The following is a 21,070-nucleotide window of genomic DNA, read 5'->3' on the forward strand; positions in this document are numbered from 1 at the left end:
TGAGTAAGAACTCAGTGAAGCAGGGGCACTGACAGGCTGGGAATCTGCAGGTTCTTTGGGCGGACGGCGCGTCTCTGAGGGGTCACAAGCATCTGGAGGTACAGACGACAGGAGAGGAGCGAGGGCCAGGTGTGTCAAGTAGACGCCACAGTGAGCGCGAAGGCACGCAGGTGCAGGTCAGATGATGCAGGTTACAGACAAAGGCCAGAGCGAACAGTGGAGAGCAGCGGGCTGAACAGAGAGAAAGGTGTGGGAGACGAGGTTAAAAAGGTAGAGGGTTCTGAGTGCCAGGCTAAAAGGATCTGGTTTTATTTTTAGCAGAATCGCAGGAGCAAAGCTGTGTTTTAGGAAGAACATTCTAGCTGTGATGGATAGATCCACTGACAAGGGGGAGAATCAAAGCAGAGAGAACTCGGGAAGCTACAGAGGAGTTTGAAGAAGAGCTAATTGCTGCCTGGGAAGAGCAAGAACTGGCAAGGGCGATGGACAGGAGGAGTCGGGTTTGCAAAATGCCGTGGAGAGGACTCGACAGTCCTGGCAACTGATCCCACCGGGATAAGCAGAGGAAAGGGAGGAGGACATTGACCGCTGAGGGTTCCGGTCCAGACCCCTGGAGGGAGGGGAGTCCATGAGCAATGAACACTCGGAAAGAGGAAAGCAGTGCAGGAGTTCAGTCTGGAATCTGATGAAATCATCTGGTGATGCAGAAAGACACGATGCCCACCCCACATAGGCACCCCGAAAATCCAGCTTCTGCAGATTTCTACTCCCTGACTTCCCAGTCTTGGACGGATTCCAACTTGGCTTCCGGACCCCACCCCCTGCAGAGTCAAGGTCACCAACAATCACATGTTGCCCAGTGCAAAGATCACTCCTCACGGCTCCTCTGAATCCCTCGGCAGCAGTTGACCCAATCGGCAATCCCCGAGAAAGCTTCCTCTAGCTTTTGCTAGCCCCTCCACCTCTCTCTGACCGTGACACTGGAGTGCTCGCGGCAAGACTGGCTTGGGGCTCTCTCTCCCTCACTTACATTCTCTCACAAGGCCATTGCAGCCAGCCATGTAGCTCTGAATACCAGCTATAGGCTGATTTCTCGAGCTCCGTCTCCTATCTCTTCTCTGAGCTCCGGACGCACACACGCCCGCCCGTCTGAGAGCTGTACTCAAGCGGGGTCAGCGTCTTGAACAGTGTGTGCAAGACGGCCTCTTGTTCCCCAGGTTCCTGCGTGTCAGCTAACAGCATCACCAAGTTCCTCAAGTTTGCTTTATCCGTTCCTTCCTTCTTCACATTCCGTCTGTCAAGAAACCCTGTCACTTCTATCTCAAAACATATCCTGAGCTCATCCATTTCTCCCCATCGTCACTGTTAATCAGCCTTAGACCCATTTTCTTATACTGAAGGTAACCTTTGTTGTGCTCAATTATTCATTCAACATAAATTTATCGCGTCTTGGACTCTAGGAATAATGCCTGGGTTCGAATGTGCATGTCTCATAACCTCAAGGGCCTCCGGTGGGGGAGACAGAAGTACGGCGACAATCAGAAATCTTTCCTACAGGGGAGTGTTCTGGTAACGATAGGCTGAGGCTTTTCTAGGAATAAAGAGGAGGGAGCAGCCCGTGCACCTTGCTTTGTAGCAAAGGCTTTCTGGACAGGACTGAGTTTTGAAGGATGGTGGGTAACACTTACCGAGGACATGGCAGATGTTTTACTCTTAGCCATTATGTCACTCTCTCAGTTAAGCAAATGAAAGGCACAGGTTCAGCAGGTGTTTTACGTTCTGGTCACTCTCCAAACTCTATCAGACACAGAAATGATGTGGAACAGTTTTCAAGTTCATCTCTGACACCTAAATTGGCGATCTTTCCTTATCTGAATTCCTAGGGTGCTTAACTCTCTCGGTGTTAGAAAATCTCACGTGCTGCCCTGTGATGCGGTTATTTCCGGACAGACATCATCTCTACAATGACGCTGCCGAGCTCCTGACGTGCAGAAAGCCTGTGTCATCCACCGTGATCATACGCGTGCAGAGTCAGACCCAACCAACGCTCAGAAAAATCAAGGAATGACTAAGATCTGCTTCTTCAAGGAAGCCCTTGCTGTAACTATAGAGAATTTTATTTTCTTTTTAAAGATTTTATTTATTCATTTGAGAGAAAGAGAGTGAGAGAGACCATGAGCAGTGGCGAGGCGCAGAGGGGAGAAGCAGAGATCCTGAGTAGGGAGCCCAATGCGGGGCTCGAGCCCAGGACCCTGGGATCACGACCTGAGCTGAAGCCAGATGCTTAACCGACTGAGCCACCCAGGCGCCCTGAGAATTTTATTCTTCATGAAAAAGTCTGGTCACATAGTATCTCATTTGATAACAACTTGTTTGCCACTTTCATTTCCAAAAATTTAAGTCTCTTATTTTTCATAGTTTAATGGCATTTTCAGAAGATCAAATAAGTAGAAAGAACTGAAATACTCTCTTACATTTTACCATATTTTAAAATTTTCTCGGTTCAGCAACTGCCTTTACAAAATTCAGCCTAACGAACCCTGAAACTAAAACATTCAACAAATAACACCAGTCGCAAAATCTAATAATATTTCCAAAGGATGGAAGTGCTGTGTAATCATCTTCTCTACAGGGGTTGAGTTACAAGGGCAGAATAAAAAGAACAAAAACATCATACTAATAAACAAGTCTGTGGAATGTTCCAGAAAGTGTCTTAAATCTGTATATGTATAGAAATGAACTACATCAGACTCGCGGATGCAAACCTAACAGACTGGAACCACCGGACGACTGTGTCCATAAAGACAAGCATCTCAGGGATGGAGCAAGCTCCCAATACTAACGGCTTCCCCGAGGATGAATCCGGGACCGGAAGCTAACACAACGATGCTGTGTGCCACATTCAAAAAGCCAACTGCAACAGCAACTCTAATGTTTTTCTTCACATTTGAAAATATTCAGGGGATTTTTTTTTTTTTTCTAGAATGAAAAGGGGTATTTTTTGGTTAGAACAGACTTGAAGGGCGTTCCCTTTGCTATGGCGGATGGACGGAATCTGTCACCATGACGAACTGTCCAAGGGAAAGGTCTCACGCGACCTCTTTCAAAACGGCCCACTTACCACTCACCATCAAATCTGTCGTTCCCCACACCCTACAGTCATGAAAACGTGTATCCTTACAGGCTTGGTGGCTTTGGGGTTGACAGGGCAGAAGGTGGGGGTGGGGGTGGGGAGGGAGAGCTGGCCTTCTAGCTTGCGGTGAATTTTCTCAAAACCATCTGTATCTTTGAAATCCCTGTTGTCATTTACTCCTTATACAGATCCTGCCCAGGGGATGTGTTGCAGAACAAAACAATTTTTAACATTATCTGTAAAATGAAACCTTTGAAAAAGCAGCTAGTTCAAAACAAAAACAAAAACAAAAACAAAAACCTGCACTAAGGCCGTATTTATAATGTTTTTAACACCAGTTTCATATATTTCTACTTTGGCAAAGTACAGCCTTAAAAAAAAATAATGAAATGATAGGATCCTAGAACATTGGCCTTTAAAAAGGAAAAGAATCTGAACAATATGGTAACAAGGATTTGGAACTTTAAAAAATGCCCTTCCCTCCAAAGAGAATGAAGGTCTAGGAAATCAGCTGGTTGGTGGCAACAAATTTACGTACAGATTAAATTCCCTCCAAACTTGCAAGAAGATTACTTCCCAGGCCTGTTTTCCATGCAAATCTCTCGGAGCTGGAGAGGGACGCCTGTGGTTGAAGGAAGCAGGACACGAAGGATGAAGGATGAGACAAGAGCAAGGTCTAGTCACCGGGTTCTTACCACAGAACACCTACCCAGGGAAGAAAAAGGGGCTTGCGGATCAAAGTCTACCCAGTTAATAAGAGACAGGACTGGGAACAAAATCTGTGCCCCTCTCGGACTCCAAGCGTGTGCTATCTGTGGCACCCAGAATGTAGTTCAAGGACACACACCCTCTGTTAACGCAAGCTGTGGCCCACCTGAGAGTTCAGCCCACCGGAAAGTACTTAAAGTAAACACCCTAGTCTACTGGATACAAGTCATGTATATAAAACCCAGACGCACCCCCACATTTGGGGGCCACATCCGGGTCCACTCATCTCTGTGAAAGCACATTCCTTTTTAGGAAACCGATGAAACTAAAATTGAAAGCCATCATCACTGATGTGAACCTAAAGTGAAAACCTTGCATGCCCTTGAAGATGTCTCGTGAGTTTCACAAGGCCTATTAAACATGTTTATTCTCACTGATGTACTGAAAAGTCTCCAGTTACTAAGTCATGGTAACTAATTTCTAAATATTGAAAGAAGTGAAAGAATTCTAATACCTTTGCATTACTGATTTTGATTTTTTTTAATTCAGAATTTTTAATTGGCCATCCAGTTTCCTAAAAAAGCCCGCTCTGTCACTCATTACGACCAAAGCAGTGGTCTGCTGTTTCTCAGCATCATACAACCACGTGATTGCCGCCTGAAACCCGACATCCCCACAAGCGTGGGGAGTATGTGGCTGATGGGGTAGAAGGTAGATTAAAGGGAAAAAAATCATGCATCCCACATTCAGACGTGTCTGTGATCCAGTGGTACCACGATGGAAAAACCCTGCTAGCTCATTGTTATAATTAGCAGTCACGAGGGCTGAAGTGATCAGAGCTCTGAGAGAAGCAAGATGGTCTTCCTACGCCCCAGCATCCCACCCCGGAGTGTGCACAGCTCTGTGGGGCGCGGATATAATATAAAGGGTACGGACAGACTTGGAAGTCCGAGACACTGGTCTGGTGCCGCACTGCCGCTTCGTGGCTCTGCAGCTGCTGGTGAATTCATCTCCCCGGTCCGATTTTCCTCGCTGGTAACAAGGAGAGCACGCCCCCTCAGACAGGCATTAGGAGAATTCTCTCGAGTTAATTTAGACTACGGTTTTTAAGCACAGTACCTGGTACACAGTAAATGCTAAATAAATGTTACCGTTCCCTAAGTAACCCAATCACCATAACTTAGTGTTTATCTTGAAGATGGTGAGGAGTCTTAATCATAACTGTATTTTAGGGGGGAAAAAAAAAGCAAGGACAGTAACATAAGTGGTTGGGGGACACGATTGCTGACGGGAAGACTAATGAGGGGGCTGTCACCGGAACTGAGGCTGCACACGACTGAGCTAGAAAGGACCCGTGAGGACAGAAAGGCGAGAACAGATTCAAGGATACGGGACTGGCCTGGACTGGGAATGGAGCGGAGACGGCAGGATGGGGGGAAGGGATTATGGCGACTCCCACGTTTGTGGAATGGGTAGATCTGTAGACGGCAGGGCCTTACTGAGACAAGAAAAGGTCAAGTGTGGCTGTGGAGTGTAATCTGGGGCAGGCATCTGTTGAGATGTCCAAGTAAGTCTGTCCAGATGGCAGCTGATTCTGCAGGCAGGAGAGAGACCTGAACCGAAGACAGTGATTTGATCGTGGTCACCACATGGGGGGTGGGTGAGCCAAGGAGACGGCAGGACTACTGCGGGAGGCTATGCAGAACGGGAGGAGGTGACGGCCAAGAGAACACCAACATTCAAGCGCCTCTGAAGGAAACTGAAAGGATGCTAGTATTGTAGAAGTCAAGAATGGACAGCTTTAAGAAGTCAGATAAATAGGGATTTATAGGTCAATGGACTTGGTTCCCTAAAAACTAAGGAAAAAAAATACAAATTAAACATTCAAAGTACATCATAGATTGTGTCTCTATTATGGCCTTCACGTTATACAATGTTTATTCAATTTTCTTTCTCTACCAATATTTTGACTTCAGTGTGCCAAGCATCTTGTCCATTCATTTGAATGAATGAATGAATGAATCTTTTTAAAAGTTTGCTAATAGGGTAAATATTGTTTGAACTTTCCTGGAGTTGGTCCAATTTTATTTTATTTTACGGGATGCTTTGTTTTTAAAACCATGTAAAAGCACAGAATATTGGTATCAAGCGATAAATTCTCATCTGAGTTCATCCTTAAGAGTTATGTATTATCAGCTTCTATCTTCTCCTCCTCTAAGAAGTAATGTAATGACAGTAAAGCACTTCTCTGCCATCAGTATAACGAGAAGAATTCATCATGAACAAAACATGCCATGGAACTTCCAGAGAGAAAGGAAAGCGTTGCTCACTTTGGGGGAGAATGTCCTTCTTTGAAATCCAGGATCAAATCTCTCCAGTAGCTAACGACTGAATGTCCTCTGAAACACGGATGGTGACAATTTTCTGAGCCAGAACGGAGACCATAAATGGCAGAACGCAGGTAGGAAGCGAGACCACAGAGAGATGGAACCAATATAGCCACGCTAGAGCGCACCGCCCTGGAGGAACGCGTGTGGGAGAGGAGGAGCCTCCCTTTCATGCTGCTGCCTTTGCGATGATTTTTCCGGCCACTGACCATAGGGCGAGCAGGTAGGACAGGCTGCTGAGCAGGTCTCTGCCTGTCCCATCTCTAGAATCCACTGAGAATGTCAGAGGAGCAAAGCAGAGGGTCCCACCATGTTTTAGTCATGCTCACCTGAAGACTACAGTAACCGGTTGCCTACTTTAGAAAGCATCTTGGAAAAAAGAGTAACGAATGAGGAGACGCAACAAATTATATCAGGCCATGTAAGATGTAAATTACGAGTCTGAATTTAACAAGCTAATTCTAGAACACTGACAGTTATTACATGCTCTGTAAATGACTACGCAGAAGCTATAACCAATCTATCTTCAGAAAAAGGATAACCTTTTTTTTTTTTTTTGTAAACCCAGGATAATCATAATTATGTTTGCCCGAATTTCAGTAAACCTTTCTCAAGGTTGCTATATTTTTAAGTCTTGACCACTTTCAAATGTAAATATATATTTTAAGTGTTTACTGTCTCTGTCCAAACAAACATCTTGATGAGCATACAGAACCCCATTTACACAACTGGAAGAAAAAGTTTGGGAAAAGAGTACTGTAAACCAATCAGAGAAATATTATTTTTAAAGCAGCAAGACGGAACATGCGTTTTTAATGTTGATGGCAAACAGATACTCGTTGTTCAAAATAAAGCTTGAAGAACTTAAATATCAGTCCTGAACTATATTTACTGTCAATCCGAGGATCTAATAACCTGTGAAAATATTCTAGCTACATCTGTTCTTATGACTATGTATAAAGTCTGAAACTGTCAAGATTTATTCTCTGACACTTCAGAATAGGAATCTGTTGGATTCCCTGCCAACTCATAAGCTTAGATTTCATTTTGAAAGAAGATGTAAGATCTGATTACAAATTCATGAACCCCATAAATTCACAGCCTCCTAGCAAGAGGTCACTGGCTTAGCAGGTGTGATTACTATAGCGTAATAAATACAATAATTTACTATCAGTTAACCACCTGGGAACCACCTAAAACTAGCATCTAATAGGGAAGGAGGAAGTAAAATGTAGAAAAATGGAGAGACAGGTTTGGGCCTTTTTTCATCTTCCATGTGTCCACTTAATATTTTGAACTTAGAGAGTAGTTTCAATAACTGGTTTTAGTGTCCTTGTCTGCTAATGCTAACACCCGTACCAGTTCTGAGTTGCTTTTGATTGACTGGTTATCTCCATGTTTGCTGAGTAATCTTTTTTTTTTTTAATTTTTTATTTTTTATAAACATATATTTTATCCCCAGGGGTACAGGTCTCTGAATCGCCACTTCACAGCACTCACCATATTGCTGAGTAATCTTTAATCAGATGCTACACATCGTGATTTATCTTTTGGGTGCTAGATATTCAGGTCCTCCTCCTACAAATATTCTTGAGCTCTGTTTTGGGAGTTAATTTCCTTGGAAACAATCTGGTCCTTTTGATGACTGCTTTCATGATTTGTTAAACAGGTCTGGAGCAGGACTCGTCTCGGGGCTAATTATACCCCCTACTGAGAGAACACTTTCCCGAGTGCTCTTCCCAGCGTCCCATGAATTACAACATTTTCCAGGAGGGCTGTTGAGAACAGGCAGAGCGTAAGCAACAGCAACTGCTAGCTTTGCCCCCCGCCCCCCGCCTCTGGGAGTCTCCTCACGTGCATTAGGAACACGCTGCTGGATATTGAAGGGGAACCCTTGGCGGATTTCCGGGATCCGCTCTGTGCAGCTCTCTCCTCTCTAGTACTGTGTCCTATAAACCCTGGCTGCCTCGGACTCCCGGACTCCCAGCTCTGTTTCTTCGACTCAGAATGTGCCAGGCTCTTCCTGGGTCCCCCGCCCTGCTCTGTAGCCTGGAAACCCTCTCGAGGCAGAATGAAGGGGCAAGAGGAGGTCTCACTGCACCTGTTTCCTGTCCATCAAGGATCACTTCTCTTCTCTGCCTCATGACCAGCGTCTTAAGAAGCATTGTTTTGTCTGCTTTTGGGCTGTATCAGGTGGGAAAGTAAATCTGGTCCCTAATACTCCATCCTGGGTAGATAGGTCCACGCCCTTTTAGTCAGTCCACTTTCCAATCCAAACCAGACTCCGCTGCAAAACCTCAGAAACTGGTTGTCCACCTTCTGCCCAACTCCTCTGGATGAGGTACTTGGGACCTTCTCCTCTGGTTCCAGAACCATCTTCACCCTGTAGAATGCACCGGTTTCCTCTGTTCTATCCTCAGCAAAGCCAGGCCCTGTGTGCTACACTCCTGCCAAGCCTCCCGCCACCACCATCCCCAACTTTCAGGTATGGGAAGTACAGCTCAACCTAAGGCCCACTCCTTTTCTAGATTAGTTTGGATGGTCATTTCTGGAAGTTCAGGAGCTTGGCAGATTATTCTCTGGAACATAAACTGGTCAACTTCTACTAAAGGGATGTCGTACCATCTCAAATAAATCTCTTACACTCAGCTTCGAAGATTTCTGAAACTTCGTCTGCAGGCTACGTGTTACCAAATAAGAGAGAGAGAGCACAGTTTCTTAGCATTACCTGTCACACAAAGTAAAAGGAGTAACTTTCTCAAGATATGCGTGATCACTAGACCTCAACAGAAGCAGTGACCCTCCCCCACCCGACCCAACAAGAGTTTCTAAGAGAGAACAGCCCAGTTCCAAAGTCTGAACCAGTGAAAAAAATGTTTTAGTATGCCACTGAGCAGATTTCAAGGCCAACAGAGGACTGTGAAAATTATGAGTATTTATAATTAAGTGGAATCACTAAAATCACTGTCTTCTTCAAGATGTAGCTATTTTCAGAGAAATTTTGACAGCATGCTGCATGCTGAAGAAAACAAAGGATCCCGAAATTTGGAAATAAGAAATATTTTAATAAAGTTACACACTTATGTATGGTTTTAAGGATAATTACTGTGAAAGAATCTTAGTAAGCATGCTAAGGAACATAATGGTGGAAAGAAGAAAAATTCAGAAGGCTGGGATTCTCCACTTCTCCATTCTCTCACAGGGCTCATGGTTCAGTTTTTGTTTTTGTGGGTTTTTTTTTTTTAATTTTGTCTATTTATTTGACAGAGAGAGAGCAAGCAGGGGAAGCAGCAGGCAGAGGCAGAGGGAGAAGCAGGCTCCCCACTGAGCAAGGAGCCTGATGCGGGGCTCGATCCCAGGACCCATGGCAGATGCTTCACCAACTGGTGGTGGTTCACCAAGCACCCAGGTGCCCCATGACTCAGGTTTTTTTGTCCCTCTTCTTCCTTCTGCGTGGAACTGTGTCATGCTAGATCCTTACATGGCTGCCCTCCCACTCAGGTCCTGGCTCTCGTGGACCTTCTCAGAAGGCCCTTCCCTGCTCACCCTGATGACAGCAGCTTCCCCCACCACCTTACCAAGAGAACATTATCCTGTTTTATTTTCTTCAAATCCTACATAATCACCAGAAATTATACTTTATTACAGGGGCGCCTGTGTGGCACAGTCAGCTAAACATCCGACTCTTGGTTTGGCTCAGGTCATGCTATCAGGGTCATGAGGTTGGACTCTACGCCCAGTGTGAATTCTGCTTGGGATCCTCTCTCTCCCTCTGCCCCCTGCTCGTTCTCTCTAAAATAAGTGAATAAATATTAAAAAAGAAAGAAAAGAAATTATACTTTGTTACACATCTGTAACCCCCCTCCCCCACCAAATACCATGACTATTTCCAAATCTCAGGTCCATTCTTCTGTTAGCGACAGACAAACATGTGAATGGTTTGAAGTTCTTTATTTTGGCTCATGTACAAAATACTGACTCTTGTCAACTATCCTCAAATAAAAAAAGAAAACAAAAACAAAATATTAGCTCTTCTTATCTGATGAAAAGTATTTATTTCCTATTGCCGGGAACGAGTTGGGCATGTACGGCAAATGCATCTTCTGAATTATCTGACATCTCAGCCATAAAATCAAGAGTCAGATGCTTAGTGCATCAAGTGGGGCTCAGTTCGTGAAGCCTCTGCCTTCAGCTCAGGTCGTGATCTCAGGGCCCTGGGATCCAGTCCTAAGCTGGGCTCCCTGCTCAACAGGGTGTCTGCCTCTCCAGCTCTCTCTTCCCCTCCTTCCTGCTTCTTTTCTCGCAAATAAATAAATAAATCTCAAGGGGTGGTGGGAGTCGGACACTTAACCAACTGAGCCATCCAGGCCCCCCAGCGTGCAGACGTTTTAACACACACACACACACACACACACACACACACACACACACACACACTAGCCAATCTTTTGTTACCAATCTTTTGTTATCTTCTTTAGAGCAAGAAAAGTCATCAGTTCAGATTGTAGGGCATCTTGTTAAAAAGGAAGGAGGTTTATTTTTAAGAAAGTCTTCCCTGTGCAATCAAATAATTTGGGGAACCAGTATTTGAAAATTTTTCAGATGGTGTTATACAGAGAATACCAAGTCATGGCATTTTAACATGTATTACACACAGACTGGTTTGGGAACAAGCAAGCTGTGAGGGGCTGGGTCAAACAAATTTCTTTACTACAGGAATTCCCAGCATTCTGAAGGCACTGACATGTCCTACAAAACTCCAGGAGGCAAATACAGGTTGGAGTGCTTCTGGAACTTATGTGATCATAGAAGGTTTTGTCAGTGGCAATCTTCTCAGTCTAGAGTATTTTCATTTTTTTTTAAAGATTTTATTTATTTATTTATCAGAGAGAGAGAGAGAGAGAGCATGAGCATGCAGAGGCAGAGAGAAGAAGGCTCTCCGCTGAGCAAGGAGCCAAAAAGTGGGACTCGATCCCAAGACCCTGGGATCATGACCTGAGCCAAAGGCAGCAGCTTAACAGACTGAGCCACCCAGGCGTCCTTCTAGAGTGTTTTTTAAATTCAGTTTCTGTATTTATCAAAACGACACACGTACATTCCTAAAGTCAACTAGTGCCCACATGCTTTATCCATGAGGAGGATCAGAGTTCCCTGCCCCAGCTCTCTCCATCTTCCTGTCCTGCTTTTCATAAGAAACTACATTCCATTCTTTTGGCTATTTCTGGTATTTACTTCCATTTTTTCGAAACAGTATGCCAACAGCGATATTCATTTTTTTCTATTTCAAATACCACATATTGATCTCCTGCTGTGGAAGCCCGAGGTGAGCTTTCTTCAATCCCTCCCTCATGGTCTACAAGCTTCTCCAACTTTCCAGTAAGTTATATCAGAATTGCAGCCTAACTCCACATTAGCTATTACAGAGTCCTATACATACTGTCTGTAATGGGGTCATGCGGTGTTTTCTTTCTCTTCTGGTAAAACCGTGTTCTCCCTTAGTGTTAACAGTTGCCGTGTTTGGCCCGTTTTACCTATCACAAAAGACTTGCCATCAGAGCTTATAAAACTCTCAATATGATCAAGCTTATCAGACAACCCATTAGTTTCATTTTTTTTCCCTTGAACATTGCTCTTGGAATCCTCCAGAAGGTCTTCCTTCTCCAGTCTGGATCGCTCACCAGACCTCTTCCGACTTCTCTTTGCCATCCCGCTGAGCATTCCCGTTGTTTCTCTTTCGCACTGGTTGAATTCTCACTGCAATTCAGTCTCTTCTGTGTCCGTTCTTCCTTCTCCCTGGTTTACGCCCTTGCGGGTGGAGCATATCCTCCCACGGCTTCCTGATACGGTGTGCGCAGGAGCAAAATCGGAGCCCCGGACGCCTGGAAACGACCATTTCCTCCCACTTGATGAAAATGTTGCTCAGCAAATGTAAAGTGAAAATCACTCTCCAGATCTAGAACCATTCTCAAGTTCCTTTTGATTCCTGATCATTAATACGAAGATTTTTCTGAAGACTCTTATGACCTCTATTCCTAGTGTAGTGAAATTTATAAAAATATGCATGGACAATGGGTTTTTCCCACTCATTTTGTCAGGTACTTGGTGGGCCCTTTCAAACTTATTCCTATCACTCAGTTCTGAACAGTTACCTTGTGTTAGTCCTTTAATAGATTTGCCTTTCTCCCCCTTTCTTTCTGAAGCTTCTAGTAATCAGCTATGGGACTCAGGAATGAATTCTGTAATTTTCTCAACCTTCTTAGCTTTTCTTATCTTTGTGCTTTCTTACATAGAGGCCAAACCTGATCTCCCAATACTTCAGCTGAAGTTTACTACTTCTGCTGTCATGCTTTATTTCTGAGAGTTCTTTCTTGTCTCTTACTATTCCTTTTCTGTAGCATCCTGTTCATGTTTCATAAATGCAAAATGGTCTCTTAGAAGGTGGGCTCATATACCTGAGGCTATTAATTATGATTTCTGTTTGTAAGTTTCCTTTTGTTCCCCTTACAGTCTCTCATTTGTCTGGGTGCTTTTTAAAATTATTATTAGTTTGTTTATTTTCTATTTATTTTGGCCTCTTTCACTCTGGAAGCTTTCCTCCATTGGCTATTACTCCCCAGCTGCCCCTTTCTATTTAAGAGTGAGGCATCACGAAGCTGATTAGAAATCACACACACCAGTGTGGAGCTCAGCATGGGGGTGGGGGTGGGGTGCTACGAAGCCGACCCTGCTCTTTCATCAGAGCACTCCCCCAAAGGTCCATACGGGCAGGTCTTTTCTCTTGGGCTGCTCAGTTTCTCAGATGAGCCCTCCAATAATCTGCACCAGGGGTGTAGGACTGGCTGTCAGACTTCTGCGAGCCAGTGAGGACAGAGGCCGAAATAGCCCTACTGTGTGATATGCAGACTCTCACTGAACCCCGCTGTTTTCAATATTCAGTCAACCATTAAACGACACAGGTTTGAATGGCATGGGTCCACGTATCCACAGATTTTTCTTTGATAAATACAGTATAATACTATAAATGTATTTTCCCCTACGATTTTCTTAGTAACATTTTTTTCTGTAACTTATTGTAAGATTATAGCATACAGTACATGAAATATACAAAGTATGTGTTGATCAACTGTTTACGTTATTGGTAAGGCTTAGCGACCACACTGGTGAACGAACAGAGCCAGGACTTGGGTCTTTTGAGTTTAAAGACACACTCTTTCTACTACATAATTCTATCTCTTAAAAGACAAATGCTGTGTGTGTCATTTCAATTACGTGAAACGTATTAAGACCCATTCAGTACAAATTTTGACTTTCACTTAAATTACAGGCAGTGCTGCTCTCCAAATACTAAAAGTAATTTTCATTTTATAACATATAAGTTATAATGCATTAATTAAAATACATTTAAGTCACTGGGTGAAAGTGAAGAAAAGAAAGATATAAAACCTCATAGTTCCAACTCTTGTTACTCTTTTCTATCTAATCAGGTTATAAAAATCCGAAATTGAATTTTACATACTAAAGTACCAGATACCCTTTTTCAAATAATCAATATTAACACATATGGAATAGAAAAACCACGATACTCATACAATTCCTGTGTTCAACTAGCGGAACAACGTAACTGGTACAAATACAGAATACCCCTCAGTCCAGCTGTACACGTTCTCATACAGGTCAGCCAGTGCAGGCCAAGGGACACAGCATTCACCCCGTGCTGAGCGCTATTCTTAGCCCGTTACCAACCGAATCCTTAACATAACCCTGCAAGGTCCTGTAGTATCTCCATTTTACAGATGAGGAAACCATGTAACTTCTAGGGCTCACAAGACCTGTACACATGCTGCCCGGTTTCTTGCAAAAGTTTCCTTTCAAAATTCTAAGCCTTCCTATTATGCTCCTTGAAACCTACTGTTTTATAAATAAACTTCTTTACATGATTAACACTTTGACGACAGACTATTTCCCTACTTTTTCATTTAAAATTACAGACAAGCCAAACCATCTCTAACTTGGCCATCTCGAACTCTGGTATCTTGGGTTGTTCTCTTCTAGAGAGAAAGTTCATCTCTCATGCCCCGTCATTGAGTCTGAAAGCCCCTGGGTCCCAGCGCTCACCCACTCATTCAAAAGTCCTATCTGTGAAAAGGACTCCGTTCTTAAGGCTGCCACATACCCTGCTGTAATCTCTGTAGGCCAATGCAATTTACAGAAAGCACCTCCAGAAAAATTCATATACTTACAAACTTCTCCAAGCAATTTTATCCACAGCCCCCGTGGGGCTCCTTTCGAAGCTCTTCGGTGTAGAGCCTGCCCACCACCCCATCTCACCCCGACCTGGCTGTCTCTTAAAAGGTCTCCCCCTGAACTGCCCGTGACAGAATCGCCCGGAAGGCTTGTCTACAGCAAAACCATTGGAATTAACTTGTCAGTTGGGGCTGTCCAACGATGGAACCCAGGAGTTTGTATTTGAAACACTGCCCAGGTGATTCTTCGGGCTCATTAACATCTAAGACCCAGCCCTAGGGTCTTAGACCTGGACCTGACCGAAAATTTCAGAATACTCAGTTTCATCTCCGCCCCATCCCTTGGCATTATTCTGGAAAACTATGATGTCAGCCACATATTAGCTTCGCTTTTTTTTTTGAACCTCCTGTATGCCAATGATCAGCACTTCCTGTCCATGTCAACAACCCACTCCTCCTTGACCGCTACACCCTGGATCCAGAACAACTCAATTTGCCAATAATCTTAAAACCCACAGGGTACTCTGCCCAGCTGATCTTTCTTGCTCTCCCTCCAAATCTGTTCTTAGCCCTAAGCCCGACTCCAATCCCACAACTTCTGCTTTCTTGCATCTATCACAGACACCACCCCCCCCAGCTCTACTCCCTGCTCTGTGCAGGGCAGACCCTGGACTGTCTCAGCACCGTCATCAGCTACCAGGGACCCCCTGAGCCTGCCCAAGGTGGCACTGTATGAACTGGGAGCTACAGCTGGTCCCATAAGCTGTCACCCCCAGGATTCTCCTCTGCATCAAGTTCCTATCAGCCCCGTGACAATGGTCGTGAGTATAACTAATACTTACAGAGCTGACTGGGCCTGATGGCTCTTACCTCATCTAATGCTCACAACTCTAGGAAGTGGGTACAGTATCCTCCTCCCCATCAGCCAGAGACACTGAGGCTAAGAGAGATCAAGTAATCGCACAAGGCCTCACAACCAGCATGTGACAAAGCTGAGCTTCAAACCCCACAAGCCTCCTTCCCCAGCCTGGGCTCAGGTTCCTTTTCTTCCTGCTCTAATAATAGAGGAGGAGAAAAAAAAGAAAAGGGAAAAAGCAGCTCAGGATATGCCACTTGGGAGGAAATGAGGCCGGGCTCCTGCAGAATTTTTGGGAGAGCTCCACCTGCTGCTCTGCTCCCTCCACCTTTGATCCCAGCCTCATCTCCATAAAATGGCAACACACGGTGGTACCAAACCACGTATGTATATAAAGGTCATATTCTGGAAAGCTTACAAATGAGCTTTACATGTTGCAACCTTTGTCTTTTATTGGCCTGAACTTATAAAGAAGAACATGTAAATGAATACTGCTGACCAACTTTTCAAACTCACCTCTTATTTTTCTTGTAATTTTCCAGCTGTTGGGACTGCATATGTTTGTATCTTTCCAACTCACACTGTCCACATAAATCCTCCAGATTCAGCAGGTGGTTTTCAACTTCCTCAAAGCTAGCCTCTAAATGAGCTGGAAGTGCAGAAGGTCCAAAAAAAATAGAAACAAACGTAAAAAGTCAGAATCTTCGATCACAGAAAAAAAAAAATGTCCAAAAGTTACAAAGTTTAAAATGTTGAAACTGTCTTGCATTTATTTAATATTCTTCATTAAGCTTTCTTTCTTTCTTTCTTTTTTTTTAAGATTTTATTTATTAGAGGGGCGCCTGGGTGGCTCGGTGGGTTAAGCCTCTGCCTTCGGCTCAGGTCATGATCCCGGGGTCCTGGGATCGAGCCCCGCATCGGGCTCTCTGCTCAGCAGGGAGCCTGCTTCCTCCTCCCTCTCTGCCTGCTTCTCTGCCTACTTGTGATCTCTGTCAAATAAATAAATAAAATCTTAAAAAAAAAAAAAGATTTTATTTATTAGAGAGAGATCAGGCAGAGACTAGGCAGAGAGGCAGGCAGAGAGAGAGGAAGGGAAGCAGGCTTCCCACTGAGTAGAGACCCCGATGCAGGGCTCGATCCCAGGACCCTGAGATCATGATCTGAGCCAAAGGCAGAGGCTTTAACCTGCTGAGCCACCCAGGCACCCCTTCATTAAGCTTTCTTGAAGCAAAATAAAATATATTGACCATCTTTAAGATGTACTTCAAATTATCTTGACTTTATTTTTATATTTCAAGCATTTGCAAATGTAATTTTCCAAAATACTTTAAATATTCTACTAACCAGGGTGATGAGGAAACAGAGCATCGTGATTCATCTAATGTGATATCCTAATGATCCCACAAACCACATGTGAATAATCAATTTTCAAAGGAGAATATAGCAAATTATAATTAACACAAATTATACCAAACATAATTTAAAATTTGAGATTCCAAGTTACTTGAGCAGAGCATTTGTTTTGCCCTGGCAAATGGTCCACGGCAATCTTCACAAGTCGCTGCTGAGCTGCACAGACCTGGTAAGCCCAGGGCACAGGCTGCTGGGGAAGAGCCTCAGCTCTGCCCACCAGACCACTAAGGTGTCTACTGTGTCTCTAGGCCACAGAGCTTGGCAACTTTACTGGAACATGGAGGTCATGTTCCAGTAAAAGCCTTCATTTAAAAAGATCCAAGACCAGAGCCGGCAGAAATTAATTCAGCGCTTTGCCCAAGGTCACCCAACGACTGAAGGGCAACTGGGAATCAAAACCAAGTCCCTCCTGCACTACAACGATTTCTGAATTGATCGGGCGTTAGTGAACGAGGACTTCCTAGTTGTAGAAGTGAGGGCTGGTTGTTTCCTCCCACAGGAGAGAAGTTTTAGAGGTGGAAGATTTTAGAGAATTCCAACAGCACTGTGCCAGACACGGGACACAGAGATGAAAAAGACGGTCCTTGTGCCAAAGAGCTGAAAGCAGGAGAGATCTATTTCAACGACACCACGTCCTGGCAGAGTGAGGCATGCAGCGCTCGGGAAACTCAGCGTGGCGCCTAACACAGAGGAGGGAGGTGAGGGGAAGGTCCAGCTCGGGAAGGACCCTTGAATCTGGAAGTCACAGCCACCCAGTGGGGAAGGGTCGGGGCAGCAGAGACGGAGCGAGCTAGCTGTGTAGAGACGGAGCGAGCTAGCTGTGTAGACGTCCAGTCCCGCTTTCACACAAACAGCTAAACGAAATCACGGCGCATCTAATTCCTTCATGTGTCCGCTGGATTTCCACAGGACCGCCCAAAGCAGCTTTTGTAGCATCAGGATTAGACGCAAACTCTACAAATTTCGATTTGCAGTTTTGCGGTTATTAAGATGCAAATTTTGGCCTGTTTGTAACCTCTGATCCAAAGATTTGTCTAAATATCCAGGCTACCTATCCAACCTCCCTCTTCTGTTTGGTAGAACTTAGGGCTTAAAGACAGGGATTTGGGGGAAAATAAAATTTTACTGAAAAGTGAAAGCGTGAGGACCGTTTAGTACTCCTTTTCAAAAGCACGTCCGGGACTCCCAGATATTGACGGGTCACCGTAAGTAAACCTGTACGAGGGTTGCAAAGGGCTGACGGTCACGCAGTTCATGGCAGTTTTGAATCTATCTTCTGGGGCCACAAAAGACTTACTATATGTGAGACGTGATCATGGAAAGCCTAACCCGAAACCATATGCCCCAAATCTAAATTTCAGACCACGAGGAATTAAATCCAAGAGTTTTAATAATGACCTGAATGATACATAGAGAGTTCATGTCCGGGAAAACTGGCAAAATGATGTTACTGTAGTCACTGCTGTTTGCGTTATTTTGTTATTGTTATTACATTAAGTGGAAAAACGAGTAGGCACCTCCGTCTGGGAGTTAGGGCTACAGACCCTGAAGAAGCAAGTGTTCAGCTCATTCTGTTATAACTAGCTTGACAGGGTCTTAAATGGCGATCATAGCTAATAGGATTATTTAAAAGGCTATTTCACTTTGATTAGTGATAAGAACTAGAATAATTAAATTTAATATGAAATCCATTTAACTCTAAGCTACTTGGTTCCTGCAGTATCATGCATGTTAAGTTGTTATCCTTAGCATACGGACTGGCCAGGAGGAGGGCTTTGAAGCACGCTTGGAAACCAGCTCTGCCCCTTACAATGACCTGAGACATCTCATCAGTGAAAAAAGGGCTAACAGTTCACATCTTGCAAAGCTGTCAAAAGGGTCCAATGGGGCCCAGCATATAAACACTATACACTTACATATAAATATACAAAGCGTACCTAACTTAGCACTTGACAGTAATTTATAATTGACTATTAAAAAATGCAGAGAAAGGGGCACCTGGGTGGCTCAGTGGGTTAAAGCCTCTGCCTTTGGCTCAGGTTATGATCTCAGGGTCCTGAGATCAAGCCCCACATCGGGCTCTCTGCTCAGCAGGGAGCCTGCTTCCTTTCCTCTCTCTCTGCTGCCTTTCTGCCTACTTGTGATCTCTGTCAAATAAATAAATAAAATCCTTTTTTAAAAAATGCAGAGAAAGGGGCGCTTGGGTGGCTCAGTGGGTTAAAGCCTCTGCCTTTGCCTCAGGTCATGATCCCGGGGTCCTGGGATCAAGCCCTGCATCGGGCTCTCTGCTCAGCAGAGAGCCTGCTTCACCCCCGCCTGCCTTTCTGCCTACTTGCGATCTCTGCCTGTCAAATAAATAAATAGAATCTTAAAAAAAAAAAAAAAAAGCAGAGAAAAAAAATGTATAAAAAATAGCTGAGTTCCATGAAAGTCATTTATTTATTTTTTAAAAGAATTCATTTGAGAGAGAGTGAGTCCACATGCACACTCATGCAAGCAAGGGGAAGGGAGGGCAGCAGACGGGGAGGCAGAGGGAGAGAATCTCAAGCAGACTCCCCATTGAGCACAGAGCCTGACACAGGGCTCGATCACATGAACCTGGGATCATGACTTGAGCCAAGACCAAGAGTTGCATGCTCAACTGACTGAGCCCCTCACACAAAAGTCATTTTAAGCAAATAATTCTGCAGAACAGAAATTATCATGTTGTGAACACCTATGGATCGAACAGACCAAAATATCAAGAGAATTTCATTTTTTCTAGGAAACTGACATGCCTATAAATTATACTCAAAACTATGTTGTTAGACTTAAGATCCCTTGTAAGTGAGGGGCATTAAATTTCAAATGATTTTGCTAAAACGAAAGTAAGTAATGGAATCAATACTTGTTCTGTGTTTGAAGACATACACATATGTATTTACGTTTTTAATTTTTACTGGGACAGATGGCAACTTGTATTTAGAGACTAGCTCTGTTGTGATAGAGAACTAGTGAGGCCAGGAACTTGAAGGAAATGACTTGATACCTACACAGGCCAGTTCATTTCTCATGGAGAGAAACCGTCTTCTAGATACATATTAAACTTGCCACCCTGGTTCACTCTTGTGTTAATAAAATGACGACCAAGTGGAACATGGGACTGGTTGAGTACCAGCCTGGGACTACTACTAAGAAACAAACGGTACATGCTTCAGAATTGACCGACAGCTTCATGTTCTTGTTTCAGAATGGCAAATCTAGATCTAAAACACTTGGGAGACTCAGTGTCCATTTCATTGCTACCACAAATTCCTATTTCTGTTCTCTCCTTTTATTAAGTTAAAGCTTCCTGAGTACTTGAAGAATCCAGTGTAGGGTGCCTGGGTGGCTCAGTCGGTTAAGCGTCTGCCTTCAGCTCAGGTCATGATCTCAGGGCCCTGGGATCAAGCCCTGCATCAGGCTCCCTGCAGGGGGAGGGGTCAAGGGGGAACAGGGAGGGCAGTGGAGAGGGGAGTCTGGTTAAGATTCTCTCTTCCTTTGCTCTATCCCCCTACTCTCACTCAAATCAATAAATCAAGTCTAAAAAAGAGAAAAGAATCTAGTTTAACACCTTGATTTATTATTCAGATATCTATCACCTCCTCCTCCCGCCCCCACCATGGGCCACAGCCTACTTTTCCAGTCTCACTACTTCCTTCCTTCGGGACCACTCACCACCCTAAGACAACTCATGCACCTTCCGGTCTCTCCGACTCTGTCTGCTCGTGGGATGCCGGTGCTCGCTGCCCTCCCTCCTCTCCTGTGCTTCCATACCTCTGAACCATGCACCGAGCTTAAACTCTGATATTCTACAACTACTTGTATATTCCTGAGTATTCTCTCAGGAATCAGGAAGGGTCTTAAGGGTATTAACTGTATGTTTGCATGTTTGTATCCCCTAATACCTAGTCTACTGAACTCAACTAAGAATGGCTCTATCCCACTAAAACATCAAATAATAACCACAAAAGCAACCGCATGATTCGTGGTCATCGAACTTAAATATTAGGAGGTTATGCTAAATTTTGTAAAAGGATAAATTAAACACAGGCAGAGAAGTTAGAAAACATCAGGCAACACAATGGTACTTTGTTATTGATATGTCAGACCAGGCCCATTTATCAGTGAGTTAGAGCAGCAAAAGCAATGGAAATTTTCCATTTTAACTCTGACTGGCTTGAAATCAGTAATCAGATGCAGAAGAGCTATACTGACAAAAATAAATCTTCTTCCCTTTTTATATTAAAAGCTTTAAAAAGTCCTTTTAAATCATTATAAGCATATGTATGTGATGTGTACCTGAATATTT

General features: G+C 44.0%; 1 protein-coding gene across 1 annotated transcript in view; it reads right to left on the minus strand.

Annotated features, from left to right (window-relative positions):
- DTNBP1 (dystrobrevin binding protein 1) overlaps window positions 1-21,070 on the minus strand; it is a 128,087-nt gene that overhangs the window by 62,900 nt on the left and 44,117 nt on the right. The window contains exon 6 of the mRNA XM_044259328.1: window positions 15,844-15,976. Coding sequence (XP_044115263.1) covers window positions 15,844-15,976 — 133 coding nt within the window. The remainder of the gene's footprint in view (window positions 1-15,843; window positions 15,977-21,070) is intronic.

The sequence above is a fragment of the Neovison vison genome, chromosome 1 (assembly GCF_020171115.1).
Source record: "Neovison vison isolate M4711 chromosome 1, ASM_NN_V1, whole genome shotgun sequence".
NCBI lineage: Eukaryota > Metazoa > Chordata > Mammalia > Carnivora > Mustelidae > Neogale > Neogale vison.